General features: G+C 37.7%; 1 protein-coding gene across 3 annotated transcripts in view; it reads left to right on the top strand.

Moving 5' to 3' along the window:
- Positions 1 to 15,708, top strand: part of EPB41L4A (erythrocyte membrane protein band 4.1 like 4A) — a 264,473-nt gene that overhangs the window by 199,267 nt on the left and 49,498 nt on the right. For all 3 annotated transcript variants that reach the window (XM_012721936.1, XM_004678482.2, XM_012721938.1), the window contains one exon: positions 2,255 to 2,376. In XM_012721936.1, coding sequence (XP_012577390.1) covers positions 2,255 to 2,376 — 122 coding nt within the window. The remainder of the gene's footprint in view (positions 1 to 2,254; positions 2,377 to 15,708) is intronic.

The following is a 15,708-nucleotide window of genomic DNA, read 5'->3' as shown; positions in this document are numbered from 1 at the left end:
ATCTTATGATTTTGATTTGAACTTTGATGGCAATAAATGATGAGCATTTTTTCATGTGCCTATTGGCCATCTGTGTCTTCTTTGGAGAAGCAGACTCCTAGTTTCGGGGAATGGATGGGTTGTGTAGAACTTATACTCCAGAAATGAGAATTCAACCTGAGAACTCTACGCTCCCAAACCCTGATGACCTTTTCATAGGACCTAGTCATAAGAGCTTTTCACTTTCTTAAAGCATGGGAGAGAGTCCAGATTCTAATGAGAATCTCCTTTTGCATGAGCTGCATGATAGCACCAAAAAATGTATCATATCCTCATATATGCACATGAGAAATTTGAATCCCCAAAAGCAAATACCCATAACTAGTAAGTGGTAGAGCCTGGGTTTGAATCAAGGTGTTTCTTAGCCCATTGACTGTGACTGTGCTTTCACTTTGAGACTGAAGGGGTGCTGTGAGTGCCCCTCAGCATTGTATAGTTGTGTGTGCCCACGTAGAGAGGCAGGAAAGTGGATGTTCATGGAAACACAACTCTGTCCTGTCACAATGAGGTGCCACCCAATACGGGTAGGGTCTTACAGCTTACACTGTGAACCTCTATATTTACAAATACTCGCTGTTACTAGGAAATAGTAAGAGTACTGTTCAAAGATCTTTTCTTACCAAAAAATAGTAATATATTACAAATGAGGAAATTGAAGGTCCAGGAGATTTTAAAAATAATCTGCTGAAGGCAGGCTACACATTTGTCGCAGGGCTCTGATTTAAACTAGACTTTGTCACTTCAAACTGAACAGCTATGTCGCAGTGTCGCCAGGCTGTCTGTACTGAGCATCAGGAGGCCATAAGGCTTGCTCTGTCCTCGGGCTGTAGCCTGTGCAGGTCAAGTTATGCTTCTGACCCTTAGTTTTATTAATCTTGTGATAGAATTTTCTTATTTCTCCTTTATTTCTGAGCGAGAAAGCATTTATAAAAATTAAATAATAAAGTAAAATCTCAATAGAAAGAATCTCATTGGTTCCCATAGTGGGCTATATTTTTGGAGGAAATATTTTTCAGGAGTGAGATGATAATACTTTGTGTTATCTTATGTGCTACATTTAAAAAATTGTTAAATTTCAATGGAAAGAAGATATGTCACCATTTACTTCCGTCCCCTTCCCTGATCCCTTGAATAGTTGAACATGAAGTATAGTTGTGGAGGGAACCTGAGGTTTTAATCCCATGGCAGCACATAGCAAATAGTGTTCTCACTTAACTTGAAGAAAAGCCACCTTTTTTATCAGTCTTTTTCATTTCTATAAAGCTGGGTTGGTAGTAAGGAGGGGAAACTTTCATAAAAGCATTTAAACAAAGGCAGTTTTACTTGTCTTGAACTTTTTGGGAATACACAGTAGATATGCTATGAATATAACATAAATAGGACTTGTAGCCCTTCAAAGACCATAGGTGGCTGTTTTTTTGTGGTGTCTAGCACTGGACACAGGAATTATTTTTTTCTATGCCTAACTGCTATTTTTTTGTGTGTGAACATCAGGGTTATTTATTGACTCAGATTCACCAACTGTGGAATATTTAATAAGATAAATTTTCAGTGCAACTCAACAAGTGAAAATTTTACAATTCATTGGGAAAATGACTTGAGAAGATTAACCTTGCCCCAGAGGAAGCTTATCACCTTGAATCTTCACAGACTCCTTGAAGAAACAGCTCTTTATTTGGGGGCTTTACTTTAAATTTGTGCACTTAGTCGGGTACTGTTGAGGTGCACAAGTAAAGGTTGGTAGTGCCAGGGCAGGTGTTAGAGTCGAACCACACTGAGTGGCCCTGTAGGGGACATTTTCCTGAAAGCTGTGTCAGTGCAACAGAGAGACTTGTTGATTCACCTAGAATCATTGCCTGTTTGTACTCAGCCCAGCATAACCTCTTTATTAATTAGTCGTAGGGCTGGAAATTCATGAGCATCTTCTATTTCTAACCCATCATTCTTCATACATAAATCTAAATCTAACTTATTTAAAAAGATCTCCCTCTGAAAGATCTTTCTTCTGACTTAAGCCTTCCCTGTTTGAATTAATAGTATTCCTTTAGTTAACTTTGTGAGAAGACTTCACTGAACACTTTATGTAAGTCCAGCTTGCAAGAGTCTGTGTGTTTTCCTTCTCACCATACTTTGCAGTTACTATGCATGAACCATTGGTTAATTTTGTAGACATGTGGTATTACCTATCATATTAATCAAATGTTGCCTTTTTAAGTGGCAGGACGGCTTTGCAAATGAGTCGAGATATTTCCATTCAACTTCCTCGGCCAGATCAGAGTGTGGTAAGAAGCCGAAGCAAGACTTACCCTAAGAGAACAGCACAAATACAATCAGCTGGTATGTCATGATCCCCTAATCGTTTATGTAATCATGAGAGGCCTTTTAGCTGGTAGTGTGTTCAGGTGTGATGGTGACCTAATCTTTTCATTATTTTTTTTAAAACGCATTGCATGTTACTGAAGTTCAACTATTTTAAGTCTTTGCAGTGATTTGACATTATAGGATGTCCCCCTCAGGTGTAGCTATCCTAGCACTCCCACCACCAAAGCATTTGATCCTAAAAATGCCCATACTTCAGGTACTAGTAAATAGGCAAGTACTCCTTTTGAAGCATCATAACCTGCTTTATAGCTATCCTTTCTTTTTTGAAGGGATTACATAAAATTTCAAATGAGTTTTTTCATAATTTGGTATATAAATTGGGAGTCCTAGCAAATTTCTTTCTTGAAAAAGGAATAGTGTTGTTAGAACTACTCTGTAAAGAATTGAGGGTTTTTTGTTGTTATATTGTAAAATATACATAAATAATATATAAAATACACATATATGTACACATATACTCATGTGTATATGTATATATATATAAATAGATACATACACACACATACAACGTTTAACATAGCCTATCCAAGATAGCCCTCCTGTTTGCCTGGTCACATCTTCACTGCTCCTCCTTTCCCTCCACCACTAGAGGAAACCTACTTGACAATTGTTTTCTTACTTTTTGTTACAATTTTAATTTTTATGTTGCTGTTGTGCTATCAAGGCACAGAGCAGATTCTTTGTGAATCCTGGCAGATGGGTACAGGAGGGTTCTGGAGTCCTTAGTGGTCTTTCAGTCTTTTAGTGATCTTTCTACACCATTCGTAGAGTGCCAACCAGGTGCAAGGTAGGCAGGGGGCCTGGGGCCAGGAGGCTTGGGAGGCCTTGTAGCCCCTGTAGAATCTTTACTCTCTTCAATTTGCTCTGGCCTCTTCCCTCATCTCTACTGGACTCAGCTGTACAGTCCTCTGTTGCCACACACTGGTCTCATCTCAGTCTCTGGCTCAGGTGCGCCCACTCGCCCACTCATGAATGCCCACACCATACTCCAGGTGTCTGCCATCAGGCAGGCTTATGAGTGCACAGGTATCGATCATTGATGCTAATGGTGGGAGGGTGGAGCAAATCCTATAACTTCCATTACCGCACAACAATTTATTTTATTTTGCTGTTAAAATATCATTACTGTTTTTATTTTGTTAAGTATAAGATCTCCCACCCACCCCAATATCTCCAAAGTACCCCTAGTTCATGACTCTAGCTCATTAAACTCTCTCCCCACTTTGTTCTCACCACTCCCTGTCTGGATGCTTCAGTTTTATCTCATCAGATTTCAAGGTTAGTTTTTTAGTTTAACTTTATCAACCCTATTGTTAGTTTTCCTATATTCCACATATAAATGACAATATAAAATATTTTTCATCCTTCTTCTGGCTCATTAATCTTAGCATAAGTCCTAGCTGGGTCCATGTTGCTGCAAATGGCATGACTTTATCTTCTTTGATCACTGAATAGTATCCTATAGTGTAAAGGTACCACATCATCTTGTTGTACTCATCTTTTTTCAGATATATAGGTTGTTTCCATATCTTGGATATTATGAATATTCCTAAAAAATTCCTAAAATGGAATGCAAGTTTCCTTTAGAATTAATGTTTTAGGGCCCTCCCTGGTGGTTCAGCAGATTAAAGCACAGCACTAAGAAGCTAAAGCCACTTCAGCATGAGTTTGTTTCCCACCCTGGAAGTGACCCACGTGGCGCAGCAGACCTCTCCTTACCCGCTCACTGCTCCCCTCAGCAGTGTACTTCATCAGTCAGCCTGTCCTGCTCCCTATTCTGTCTCTGGTGAATCCTCTCACCGCCCCTGCACCTCTGATCTGTACCCCAGTTCTGTATGCATAAATAAAAATAAACATTTACAAGTAAAAAAGAAGAATTAGTGTTTTAGTATCCTTGGTTTGACATCTAGAAGTGGAATTATTATGATGTCTGGCAGAACCATTTCTAGTTTAATGGAGAAACCTTTCCATAGCGGGTTGGACCAGTCTGTATTCCCAACATTGTAACAGGGCTCTTTTTTCTCCAAAAACTAATCAGCACTTTTATTTCTGGTCTTTTAGATATGGGCCATTCTCACAGGTGTCAGGTAATATCTTATTGTGGTTTTGATTTTCATTTCCCTTCATGAAAATTGGCTTGTTGGCTAGCTGTCTTTTATGGTAGCTGTCTTTTATGGAAAAGCACCTATTTAGATTTTCTGCCCACTTGTTTTATTGGGTTGTTTGTTTTCTTTATGTGGAGCTATATGAGCTTTTGTAGATCTTTGATATGAATTCCTTCACAGATAAACAAATATTGTTCCCCATTCAATTATATTTTTTTTTCCTCAGAGAAACTTTTTAGTTTGATGTACTGCCAGTTTTTATTCTCCTTTGCTTTCTTTGATTTTGGACAGAAGTTCTAACGATGCTTCTGAAGTTTATGTCATGAAGTGTTTTACCTGCTTTCTTATATTTTATGGTTTCAAGTCATATATTGAAGTTTTGTTATTTTTTATACCATTTTGAGTTGATTTTTATGTATCGTATTAGATAGTGGTCCAGTTTCACCCCCAACACTGTTTATTGAAGTAGCTTTCCTTATTTCAGTTCATTCCTTGTTTCAGTGCACATTCTTTGTACCTTTGATGTAGATTAACCACCCATATAGTAAGCTTATTTCGGAATTCTAAATTCAATTCCATTGCTCTGTGTCTGTTTTTGCTCTATTGCTATACTGTTTCAATTACTATAACTTTATCGTGTAGTGTGAAGTGTGGAAAAGTAATGCTGATAACTCTCTACTTTTTTGTGAGAATGTCTATGGCTTTTCAGAATCACTTGTAGTTTCATATGAATTTCAGTAGTGCTAATTCCACTTCATTGAAGTATATCACTGATTTTATTGGGATTGCATTAAATTTATATATTGCTTTGGGTGAAATGGCCATTTGACAATGTTAATTTTTCTACTTCATGAGCAAGGAATATCTTACCATTACTGTGTCTTTCATTATTTTTTAAAAATTAAATACATAAAGTATTTATATATATTTTACATCATGATTCATTTTTGAAGTTTCTTTTCTCAGGTGTAGTCCCCATAGAATTCCCACCACCAGTTGACCCATGTAGCCTCTCCATAGTCCCTTGTGCTCTTCCCACCCTCCCTTAGATCTCTTTCCCACCCATCACCTGCAGAATATCTCTGATATTATAGTTGTCTGTTTATTTTTTGTTTTTGATCCTAGATCCCCTGTTTTCCTCCTATAAAAAGAAACCATCCAGTATTTTTCTTTTTCCTCTGACTTATCTCACTGAACAAAGTAGTGCCTTTTAGCTCCATCCATGTTGCTGTGAATAGCATGAATTTATCTTTTTGATAAACCTTTTGCTCAGTAGTATTCCATTGTTTATATGTATCACATCTTCTTGATCTAGTTGTCTATTTTTGGGCATTTGGGTTTATTTTACAGCTTACCCATTATAAATAGTGCTGCAATAAACATAAGGGTGCATGTATTTGTTTGTATAAATGGTTTTGTGTCTTTTGGGTAGTGGAATTTTTTACACATTCCATTTTTTACTATTTTTTGAGGGTTTCTTTCATACATGTTGAATTTTACCAAATGCTTTCACATTTATGGATATGAACATATGCGATCCCTAGGAGTGGAATTGCTGGGTCATGGCCATATGATAGCTTCATTTTTTTTTTTAAAGATTTATTTATTTTATGCTTACAGACCTGGGGTACAGGCCAGAGGTGTGCTGGGTGAGAGGATTCACCAGAGACAGAGTTGGAGCAGAATAGGCAGATTGACCAAGTACACCGCTGACGGGAGCAGCAGCGGGCGAGTCAGGAGAGGTCTGCCACACCATGTGGGTCAGCTCCCTGGCCAGGGATCGAAGTCATGCCTCAGTGGCTTCAGAGAGCTTCATAATGCAATGCTTTAACCTGTTGCACCAGCAGGGAGGTTCCGAATAGCTCCATTTTTAACAGACTGAGGAACCTCCATACAGCTGTCCATACAGCTGTCCATAGTAGTTGGACTAGTTTGCATTCCCACCAGTGTAGGAGAGTTCCTCTTTCTCACAGCCTCACCCACATATGTAGTTGGTAGCTTTTTAATATGTGTCATTCTTACTGGTGTAAGGTGGTATTTCATTATGGTGTTAATTTGCATTTCCTTAATTATGAGGAATTTTGAACATTTTTTCATATGCCTACTTGTCATACCCATTTCTTTTTTGGAGAAGTGTCTTTTAAGTTCTGCCCACTTTTCAACTGGATTGGTTAATTTGTTTTGTTTAGTCATGTGAGTTCTTTGTATATTGCTGTGATCAGTCCCTTACCAGTTGTATGGAGTGCAAAAATTTTCTACTGATTGGTGCAGTGCCTCTTTGATTTGGTTAATGTCTGTTTTGCAGTAAAGAAGTTCTTGAATTTGAGGTTGTCCCAGATGTTTATCTTTTTCTTCACTTTCTTTGCTTTAGGTGATGTCATTTGCAGATAATAATAACTTACCTTCCAGACTGGGTTCCTTTTATAGCTGTCTCTTGCCTATTTGCTCTACCTAATAATTCTAATACTGTGTTGAATGGTAGTGGTGAAAGTGAACATTGTTGTCTTATATCACATCGTAGGGGAAAACATTTCAGTTATTCACCATCAAAAATGATGTGAGGCCCTCCCTGGTGCCTCAGTGGGCTAATGCAGCACTGAGAAGCTAAACCATTTCAGCATGAGTTTGATCCCTGTCCCAGAGGTGATCCTCATGGTGTGGCAGACCTCTCCTGACCCACCTGCCACTCGCCTCAGTAGTATACTTCATCAGTTGGCCTGTTTTGCTCCCCACTCTGTCTCTGGTGAATCCTCTCACCACCCCTGCACCTCTGGCCTATACCTCAGTTCTATTTGCATAAATAAATAAATCTTAAAAAACAAAATGATGTTAACTATGGATGTGTCCTATGTGGCTTTCATTATACTAAGACACATTCCATTTTTTACTATTTTTTGAGGGTTTCTTTCATACATGTTGAATTTTACCAAATGCTTTCACATTTATTGATGTGAACATATGTGTGATACCTTTCTTTTAGTTGATGTGGATAATTATATTGATTGATTTTCATATGTTGAACTAACTCTGGTATGGAAACCCATTGCTCATTTGGTTTACTAAGATTTTATTGAGGATTTTGTGTTGTGTTCACTAGAAAAATTCGTTTGTACTTTTCTTTGTGTTGTCGTTCTTTGTTTAGTTTTGGTGTTAGAGTAATGTTGGCCTCATAAAATGTGTTTGGAAGTGTTCCTTCTCTCTCAATTTTCTAAGGAAAGTTTGAAAAGAATAGGTATTCATCTTTGAAGGTTTGGTAGAATTCACTTGTGAAACCATCTTGTCCTGGACTTTTCTTTTTGGGGAGAACTTTGATTACTGTTTGGTTTTCTTGTTCAGTTTTTCTATTTTTCTGTATGTTGGGTGATAGTATAATTCCAGGAATTTGTCCATCTTTTCTAGTTTATTGAAGTTGTTAGCATGTAAATTTTTGCAGTAGCCTTGTTTTAGTCCCTGAATTTCTGTAGTGACTGTTCTGTCTTCTCCTATTTTATCTCTGATTTTATTTATTTTAGTCTTCTCCCTTAATTATTAGTGAACCTAGGTTGAAGTTTGACAATTTTTTTTTAAATAATTCTGAAGAACCAGCTGTTGTTTTATTATCTTTTGGGCTATAGTTGTTATTTCTATTTCCTTTATTGCTGCTTATTTTTTTTTCTTTTTATCTGGTGACTTCTGACTTTGCTTTCATTTTCTACTTCCTCAAGATGATAGATAAGGTTATTTATTTGAGCTCTTTCTTGTTTCTTGTATTATTATATAATTCCCTTTTTTTTTAAAGATTTATTTGTGCATACAGAACTGGGGTACAGGCCAGAAGCTCAGGGGTGGTGAGAGGCTTCACCAGAGACAGAGTGGGGAGCAGAACAGGCAGATCGATGAAGTACACTGCTGAGGGGAGCAGCAGGCGGGTCAGGAGAGGTCTGCTGCGCCATGTGGTCACCTCCGGGGCAGGCAGGGATCGAACTCATGCGGAAGTGGCTTTAGCTTCTTAGTGCTGTGCTTTAACCTGCTGCACCACCACGGAGGGCCATAATTCCCTTTTTAATATGGCTTGTGCTGTGTTCCCTAAGTTCTAGAAGTTTATGTCCTCATTGTCATTTGTTTTAAGGTATTTTGTTTTAATTTCTTTGATTTCCTTATTAACCCATTAGTCTTTCTGTAGTGTATTATGTCTACCTGCATTAGAGGTTTTCCCTGTGTGCTTTTAGTAGTTGACTTCTAGTTTGGTAATTTTATATACAAAGTGCAAAATCAATCTTCATGAATTTATTGATACTCATCTTGTAACCCAATATGTGGTCAATATTTGAGAATGTCCTATGGTCACTTGAGAAAAATGTATGTTGTGATTTTTGGGGGGTGCAGTGCCCTACTGATGTCTTTTAGGCCTAGATACAATTTTTGTTTGAAGCTTTTGTATTCCTGTTCATTTTCCCTCTCAACTGATATGTCCATTTATGAGAGTGGAGTGTTGAGCACAAATACGTTTTTACAAATCTTTTTTTTTTTTCAAAACTGATAGTAGTTACCTAATATATTTTGGAGGTCCTTAACTTGTTGAGTATATTAGAATATTATGTGTTCCTGATGTATTCTTACCTTAATCATTCTGTAGTGTCTGGTAACCTACCAGGTTACTAAAGGTAACCTACTTTTCCTGCATGACTCTCCCTGCCTTTCTTCAGATCAGATTCACTTATGGACTTGTTTTACAGTCTTTTACTTTGAGTCTATATTTATCTTTGGTCTTTGGGTGTGACTACTGGTGACAATAAGTTGTTCGGGTGTTCAGTCAGATGCCCTGTGTCTTTAATCTAGTGTGAGCATAGATATATGAATGTTTATTACTGCCATTTTATCCCAGTGGTGCTATTTTCTCATACAGTTTCTGGGGGTGTTTCTTTGTATATGTTGCTTCTTTCAGTATTTTTTTGGTTGGGGGTATCTAGAAATTACAAAATACTTTAGTCTTTATCTGAGCAGTACTTTATTTCTTGATCATTTCTGAAGGAGATCTACATGATAGAATTTTCTTGAATGCTAGTTTTTATCTTTATGTACTTTGATCACATCACTCCGTTCACTAGTGTTCCTTCAGAGAACTTCAGTGTTAGCTTTATCTGTATTCACTTACAGTTTATCTGTTTCTCTTTCTCCTCCTTTCCAACTTCAGCATCCTTTGTCTTGACCTTTTGGAAATGTTGCTACTATATATCTTAGTATCAGTCTCATTTTATCTGGGTAAACCGGTGTTGTTTTAGCTTCATAGATCTGTATGTTTAGTTCTTTATCCCAGTTCAAGAAGTTTACTCTGCTATTTCTTCAAATATATCTCTTTTCCTTTCTATCTCTCCTAGCTGGGTACCCATTGTTTTTGTATTACCTTATCTCATGGAGTTAGATATTCTGGAAGTATTTCTTCATTTTTTAAACTTCATTTTTTTTTATTCTCCTACTTTCATTGTGCATTCACATTTTCAAGTTCACTGAATTAATATTTCATTCGGTCATTTGTACTTCCATAACTTTCTCCAGAATTTTTTAAACCTCTCTATTGATTTTTTTTATCTTGAAACTTCATTACTTTCTTATATAAAACTTGAATTTCAATCTTTCATTTGTTGATTTTGTTTCATAGGATGTTCATTTATTTTTCTGCATCCTGTATATCTTTAATCCGCTTTTCTTTGTCTTCTTCAAATTAATTAATTCTCTATCTGATTGGAAGAACAGATATTACATATCTTTGTGATTGGGTTTTGGAGATTTGTTCTCTTGCTGTAGTATAGTATTCCACTGCACATTCATTTGGCCATTTGTTTTCTGTCCCCCCATTCTTTGCTTTCAGGGCCTCATTGCTGTGGTTGCTGCTTCTACTCGGTATGGCTCTACCTCTGTGATATTGTTGAATCTGGGGGATGTTGATATGTCCTTTGCTGGAACTTTGCTCTGCCCCACAAACTAGGCTGGGGGCCCTTCCAACTGACCTGCAGGACACTGGTGTCTTATGGGGTCTCTGGGCCCTCTCCTGGATCTTGGTTCTGTTTTACAGCAGCCAGAGGCTTGTACATGTGTTTGTGAGGGAAACTAGTACCTGACTTGTGAGTTGATTTTGTATCCTCTAACTTTATAAAGTGTTTCATTTATTATTTCTAGGTATATTTTTAGTATTTTCTTTTGGTTTTTCTATGTATGTTATCATGTCACCTGAGAAGTTTAGTCTCACTTATTGTTTATGCTATTTGCTCTAGCAATAACTTCTAATACTATATGAACTTCAGTGGTGACAGTGGGCATCCTTGTTTTGTTCCTGATCTTAGTGGACATTCTTTTAGTTTTCATCATTCCATATGCTGTTGATTATAGGTTTGTCATATGTGGCTTTTACTATGTTGAGATAAGTTCCATTTTACTGAGATTTTTAAATAGATTTTGAATATTGTTGAATTCTTTTCGATGTCTAGTGAAATGTGTAAGAAAAAAACTTACACATTCAGTTCTGTTCTAGTACTAACACTATAGTACATCACTTTTGCTGAAAGCGTACACAAACTGGGGGCTATATAATATAGTGTTATATTTCCAAAACCCAATGCCAAAACATGGCATTGTTTTATTTAATGCCATGCCTATGAAAGAAGTATTTTAGTTTGCTTCTCTGCTCCCAATTATTAGAGTGTTATCTGATTTGGTGTTTCTAAAGTCAAATTAAATCTGACTATAGGTCTCCTCCTCTCATTGGACTGAGAGTAAATTAAATTATTTCTTATAGTTCTGCAGTGACAAAATAATACATGATTAATTTTGCAGTATATTAATTTGCCAGATATGTATTGTTATTCCCATTTGACGGTGCAGTAACTAAATTTTAACACAGTAATCTAAATAAGATTACATAAACAGATGACTTAGGATAAAAATTCTCATCTCAATGTTTAATACAATATCTTTATCTTAATTTTTTTATTTATCTTTATATGTGAGTAGTCAAATCCCATTTGGATCAAGTACATGTTGATACAATTAGTAAGCAAACTTTCATATCCTTTGCTATTTCTGAAGCACTATACCCCCTGAAATTATTATGAAATCAACTGAGAATATCAAAACATTCCATTCTTCAAATCAACATTTATTCCACTTGAGTAGTGGGAATCACACATTCTTTTTATACAAACCTGCATAGGTTGTTCCTTTTTCCTGTACCATTATAAAGTATCTCTCTAACCCTATGTGTGCGTGTGTGTGTTTGCGTGTGCAATTCCAAATTTTCAAACATAAGAAGCTGACTGATTTAGGAATAAAAGCATTTGGTTTTGGTTTTCATGATTTATGCAGATACAGACGAGTTTTTTACAGAGCATCCTGGGCAGGAACAGTGCCCTTCTGCCCACCTCCACACCTCCTGTGCTATAGTAAAACAGTTCTCTTCAGTAGCAAGGAGATGTGGCTAAAGCACAGCCTAGGCCTCTCAGAATCAAATTAATCTTTTTTATATGTAGCATATGTTATGTTTTTAGTTACAAAAATGCATGCTTATTTTAGAAAATTAGGAAACCTAGAATCTTCCTACCCCAAAAGAAAAAAACTTACACATTCAGTTCTGTTCTAGTACTAACACTATAGTACATCACTTTTGCTGAAAGCGTACACAACTGGGGGCTATATAATATAGTGTTATATTTCCTTAATTACAATGTTGTAGACATAGTCTAGGAAGGTTTTTTAATGTTCTTAATAAGGACAATTTTTGTACCTTTATAAATCTCTGCTGAATGATATGAAGGCATGACATGATTTATAAGCTATTTCAAATTCTGAAGAATCTAAATATAGTGATAGTGAATATGCTTGTAATGATATCTTTGATCTTGCTGCTAATTTATTATATGTATGTATATTTTAAACCATGGTTTACTTTTTATTCTAAAAAGATTAAATAAAGCTGTTTAAAAACTATGACTTTGTTGTGTGCACATTTCTCTTTAATTTTTAATCAATCTCTCCTGCATTTATGGGGTCACAGGGCTGTGATGTGTCCTGGGAACCCTGGGTGCCCTGCCCTTTGATAACGCACCTGTCCCAACTGAGAAAAAACTAGTTGGCAGATGTCAGTGGTTAGCAGATGTCAGTGGTGTTACTGTTGCTATCATGCTTTTTGTGAAGGGTGCAGTGGGGACAGAGGTGAATAGTATTCTGTTTTCTACAATGTTATGCTTCTTTCCCCCTAATTCAAATGTACTCTGTTTTGAACCTCAGTAGAACCTGAGTATAAGACTCAGTCTCAGGCCTCCTGCACTTTCAAGGTCATGGTGAGGTTTGAATCTGGAACAGACTATTTGAAGAGAGCTTCATGTTTTCACCAACATCCCCCACTCCTGTGCTCCTCATACCAGCCGACAGGCCCCATGAAGGTGGGCAGTCCTTTGTGGAGCAGGCCTGGTAATGCATTGGTAACGTCCTGATTTTGGGTCAAGTTCATCTAGGGAGCCCATCCTGCCAGTCCCCCTATAGGGTTCATCTGCTAGGGAAAGGTAGTATTGGGGTGCTATGAGGCAGTGAGTGCAAGTCATTAGGTCACCATAACTCTCAGGTTTTTGTTCCCTTTCTGCCACCATAGGTGGCTCCTCTGCCCCTTGTCATTTTTTCCTCCTACACTCTCCATGGCAGTGCCTCCCCCAGGAGCTCCCTGTTCTGAGATTCATTCATGGTAGCTGGGCAGGAGGGAACAATAGCTATCATTTTAAAAAATAATTTTTATTTTATTTACCAAACATATAACCTTACTGGTGGTAACCTTAATGGTGGTACTTCTTACCACCATTTATAAAATTTTTATTTAAAAAATTTGACAGTTGAAATGATAGTAAGCTGACTTGAAAACATAGAATAGGTTTTTTTTTTAATTTCATTGTACTTTGCAAAATTAGATTACACTTTAACTAAATCTTTTTAAATACTTTAATAAGGCTAGCTGTGAAGTTTGTGTGTGCATGTGTGGCGCCAGGATGGTGGAGAGCAGTGTCACTAGTGGCTAATTCATTGAGAACAAAATCACAGGTCTCAGCATCATTAATGCACTAATGAGCGTCATTAATGCACTAAATAATGCATTATTTGCATCATTAATGCGAATATGTTAATCTGCTTTGTTTGAATTAAGAATAGGATGCTTTTGTAATCTTTCCCCACCACCACCACCATTCTTTGTGTCCCCTTATCCTTTACCCAGTCCTGCCATCAGTTATTAATGTCTACTTTTTTTTTTTTTAAAGATTTATTTCTTTGTGCCTACAGAACTGGGGTACAGGCCAGAGGCTCAGGGGCGGTGAGAGGCTTCACCAGAGACAGAGTGGGGAACAGAACAGGCAGATCGACGAAGTACACTGCTGAGGGGAGCAGCGGGTGGGTCAGGAGAGGTCTGCCACGCCATGTGGTCACCTCCGGGACAGGCAGGAATCCAACTCATGCGGAAGCGGCTTTAGATTCTCAGTGCTGTGCTTTAACCCACTGCGCCACCAGGGAGGGCCAATGTCTACTTGTTTTTTAAGTGTTTTACATTATCACATTGTTTGCTATATTAATGTCCAATTTTTTTTAATCTTCTGACTTTGTTGCCATAATTTTTTTTCAAATTTCCTCCACTTTGTTGAAAATGGCTGCATTGCATCTTTTTTATGCCTATACACTACCCTGTTGTTTTTATGCCTATACACTACCACATCTTGAGCCAGTTCTTTAACTTAAAAACCTTTACGCTAAAAACATTTACGCTACTTCCATGTCTTAGCTATTGGAAGTAATGCTTCTATGAACTTGTAGAATATATTGGTTTTTGTGTTCATGATTTCATATTGTGTGGATAGATGTCCATTAGAGGGATTGTCAGTATATGTGGTATCTCTGTTTTTGGTTTGTTTTTTTTTAAAAGATTTATTTATTTATGCATACAGAACTGGGGTACAGGCCAGAGGTGCGGAGGGTGAGAGGATTCACCGGAGAGAGTGGGGAGCAGAACAGGCCGAGTGATGAAGTAAATTGCTGAGGGAAGCAGTAGGTGGGTCAGGAGAGGTCTGCCGCACCATGTGGATCACCTCTGGGGCAGGCAGGAATCGAACTCATGCTGAAGTGGCTTTAGCTTCTCAGTGCTGTGCTTTAACCCGCTGCGCCACCAGGGAGGGCCCTATTTTTAGTTTTTTAAGGTGACTTCTAATCACTTTTTATAATGATTGGAAAGCAGTTCACATTCTTGTAATAATGTAATAGAGTTCTCTTTGCCAAAAAAAGTCTTGTGAAGACTTTGGGGAGTCTTTTTATATGTACCATTCTCATATGAGATGGGATTTCATTATAGTTTTAATCTGCAATTTTCTTTTTAGAAGTGATGATGAACATTTTCTCATATGCTTCTTGGCCTTCTGAATATCCTCTTAACTTAAAAAAAAATGCATAGAGAGCTGGAGTACTGGCCAGAGTGCAAGGACAGTGAGGAGATTCACAAGAGACAGAGCAGGCAGCAGAACAGGCAGATCAACAACGTACACTGCTGAGGAGAGCAGCGGGTGAGACAGGGTGCACTGATAAACAAATAGTGGCACCATGTGGGTCACCTCCAGGGTGGGGATCTAGCCACACTGAAGTGGCTGTGGCTAGCTTGCTGTGTTGCACTACTAGGGAGAACCCTGAATATCCTCTTTAGCAAACTATCTGTTGATATATTGTTCCCATTTATTAATTGGGTTATTTATTTATATATTATTGAATTGCCAGAGTTTTCTATCTTGTATATTAATCCCTTATCAGTTATATCTTGTGTGAACATTTTTTTCCCATTCGGTAGGGTATCTATTTCATTTTCTTCTGTTTTCTTTTACTATGTAGAAGCTTTTTTTTTATTTTTTTAAGATTTATTTATTCATTCATACAGAACTGGGGTACAGGCCAGAGATGCGGAGGGTGAGAGGATTCACCAGGGACAGCGTGGGGAGCAGAACAGGCAGATCGACCAAGTACACTGCTGAGGGGAGCAGTGGGCGGGTCAGGAGAGGTCTGCCACGCCATGTGGATCTCCTCCGGGGCAGGCGGGGATCGAACTCATATGGAATTGGCTTAAGCTTCTTTGTGCTGTGCTTTAACCCGCTGCGCCACCAGAGAGGGCCCGTAGAAGCTTTTTAACTGGAGA

Source organism: Condylura cristata, unplaced genomic scaffold (assembly GCF_000260355.1).
Source record: "Condylura cristata isolate star-nosed mole 26May11 unplaced genomic scaffold, ConCri1.0 scaffold00007, whole genome shotgun sequence".
In the NCBI taxonomy this organism is placed as follows: Eukaryota; Metazoa; Chordata; class Mammalia; order Eulipotyphla; family Talpidae; genus Condylura; species Condylura cristata.
This window is presented reverse-complemented; position numbering and strand designations above follow the sequence as displayed.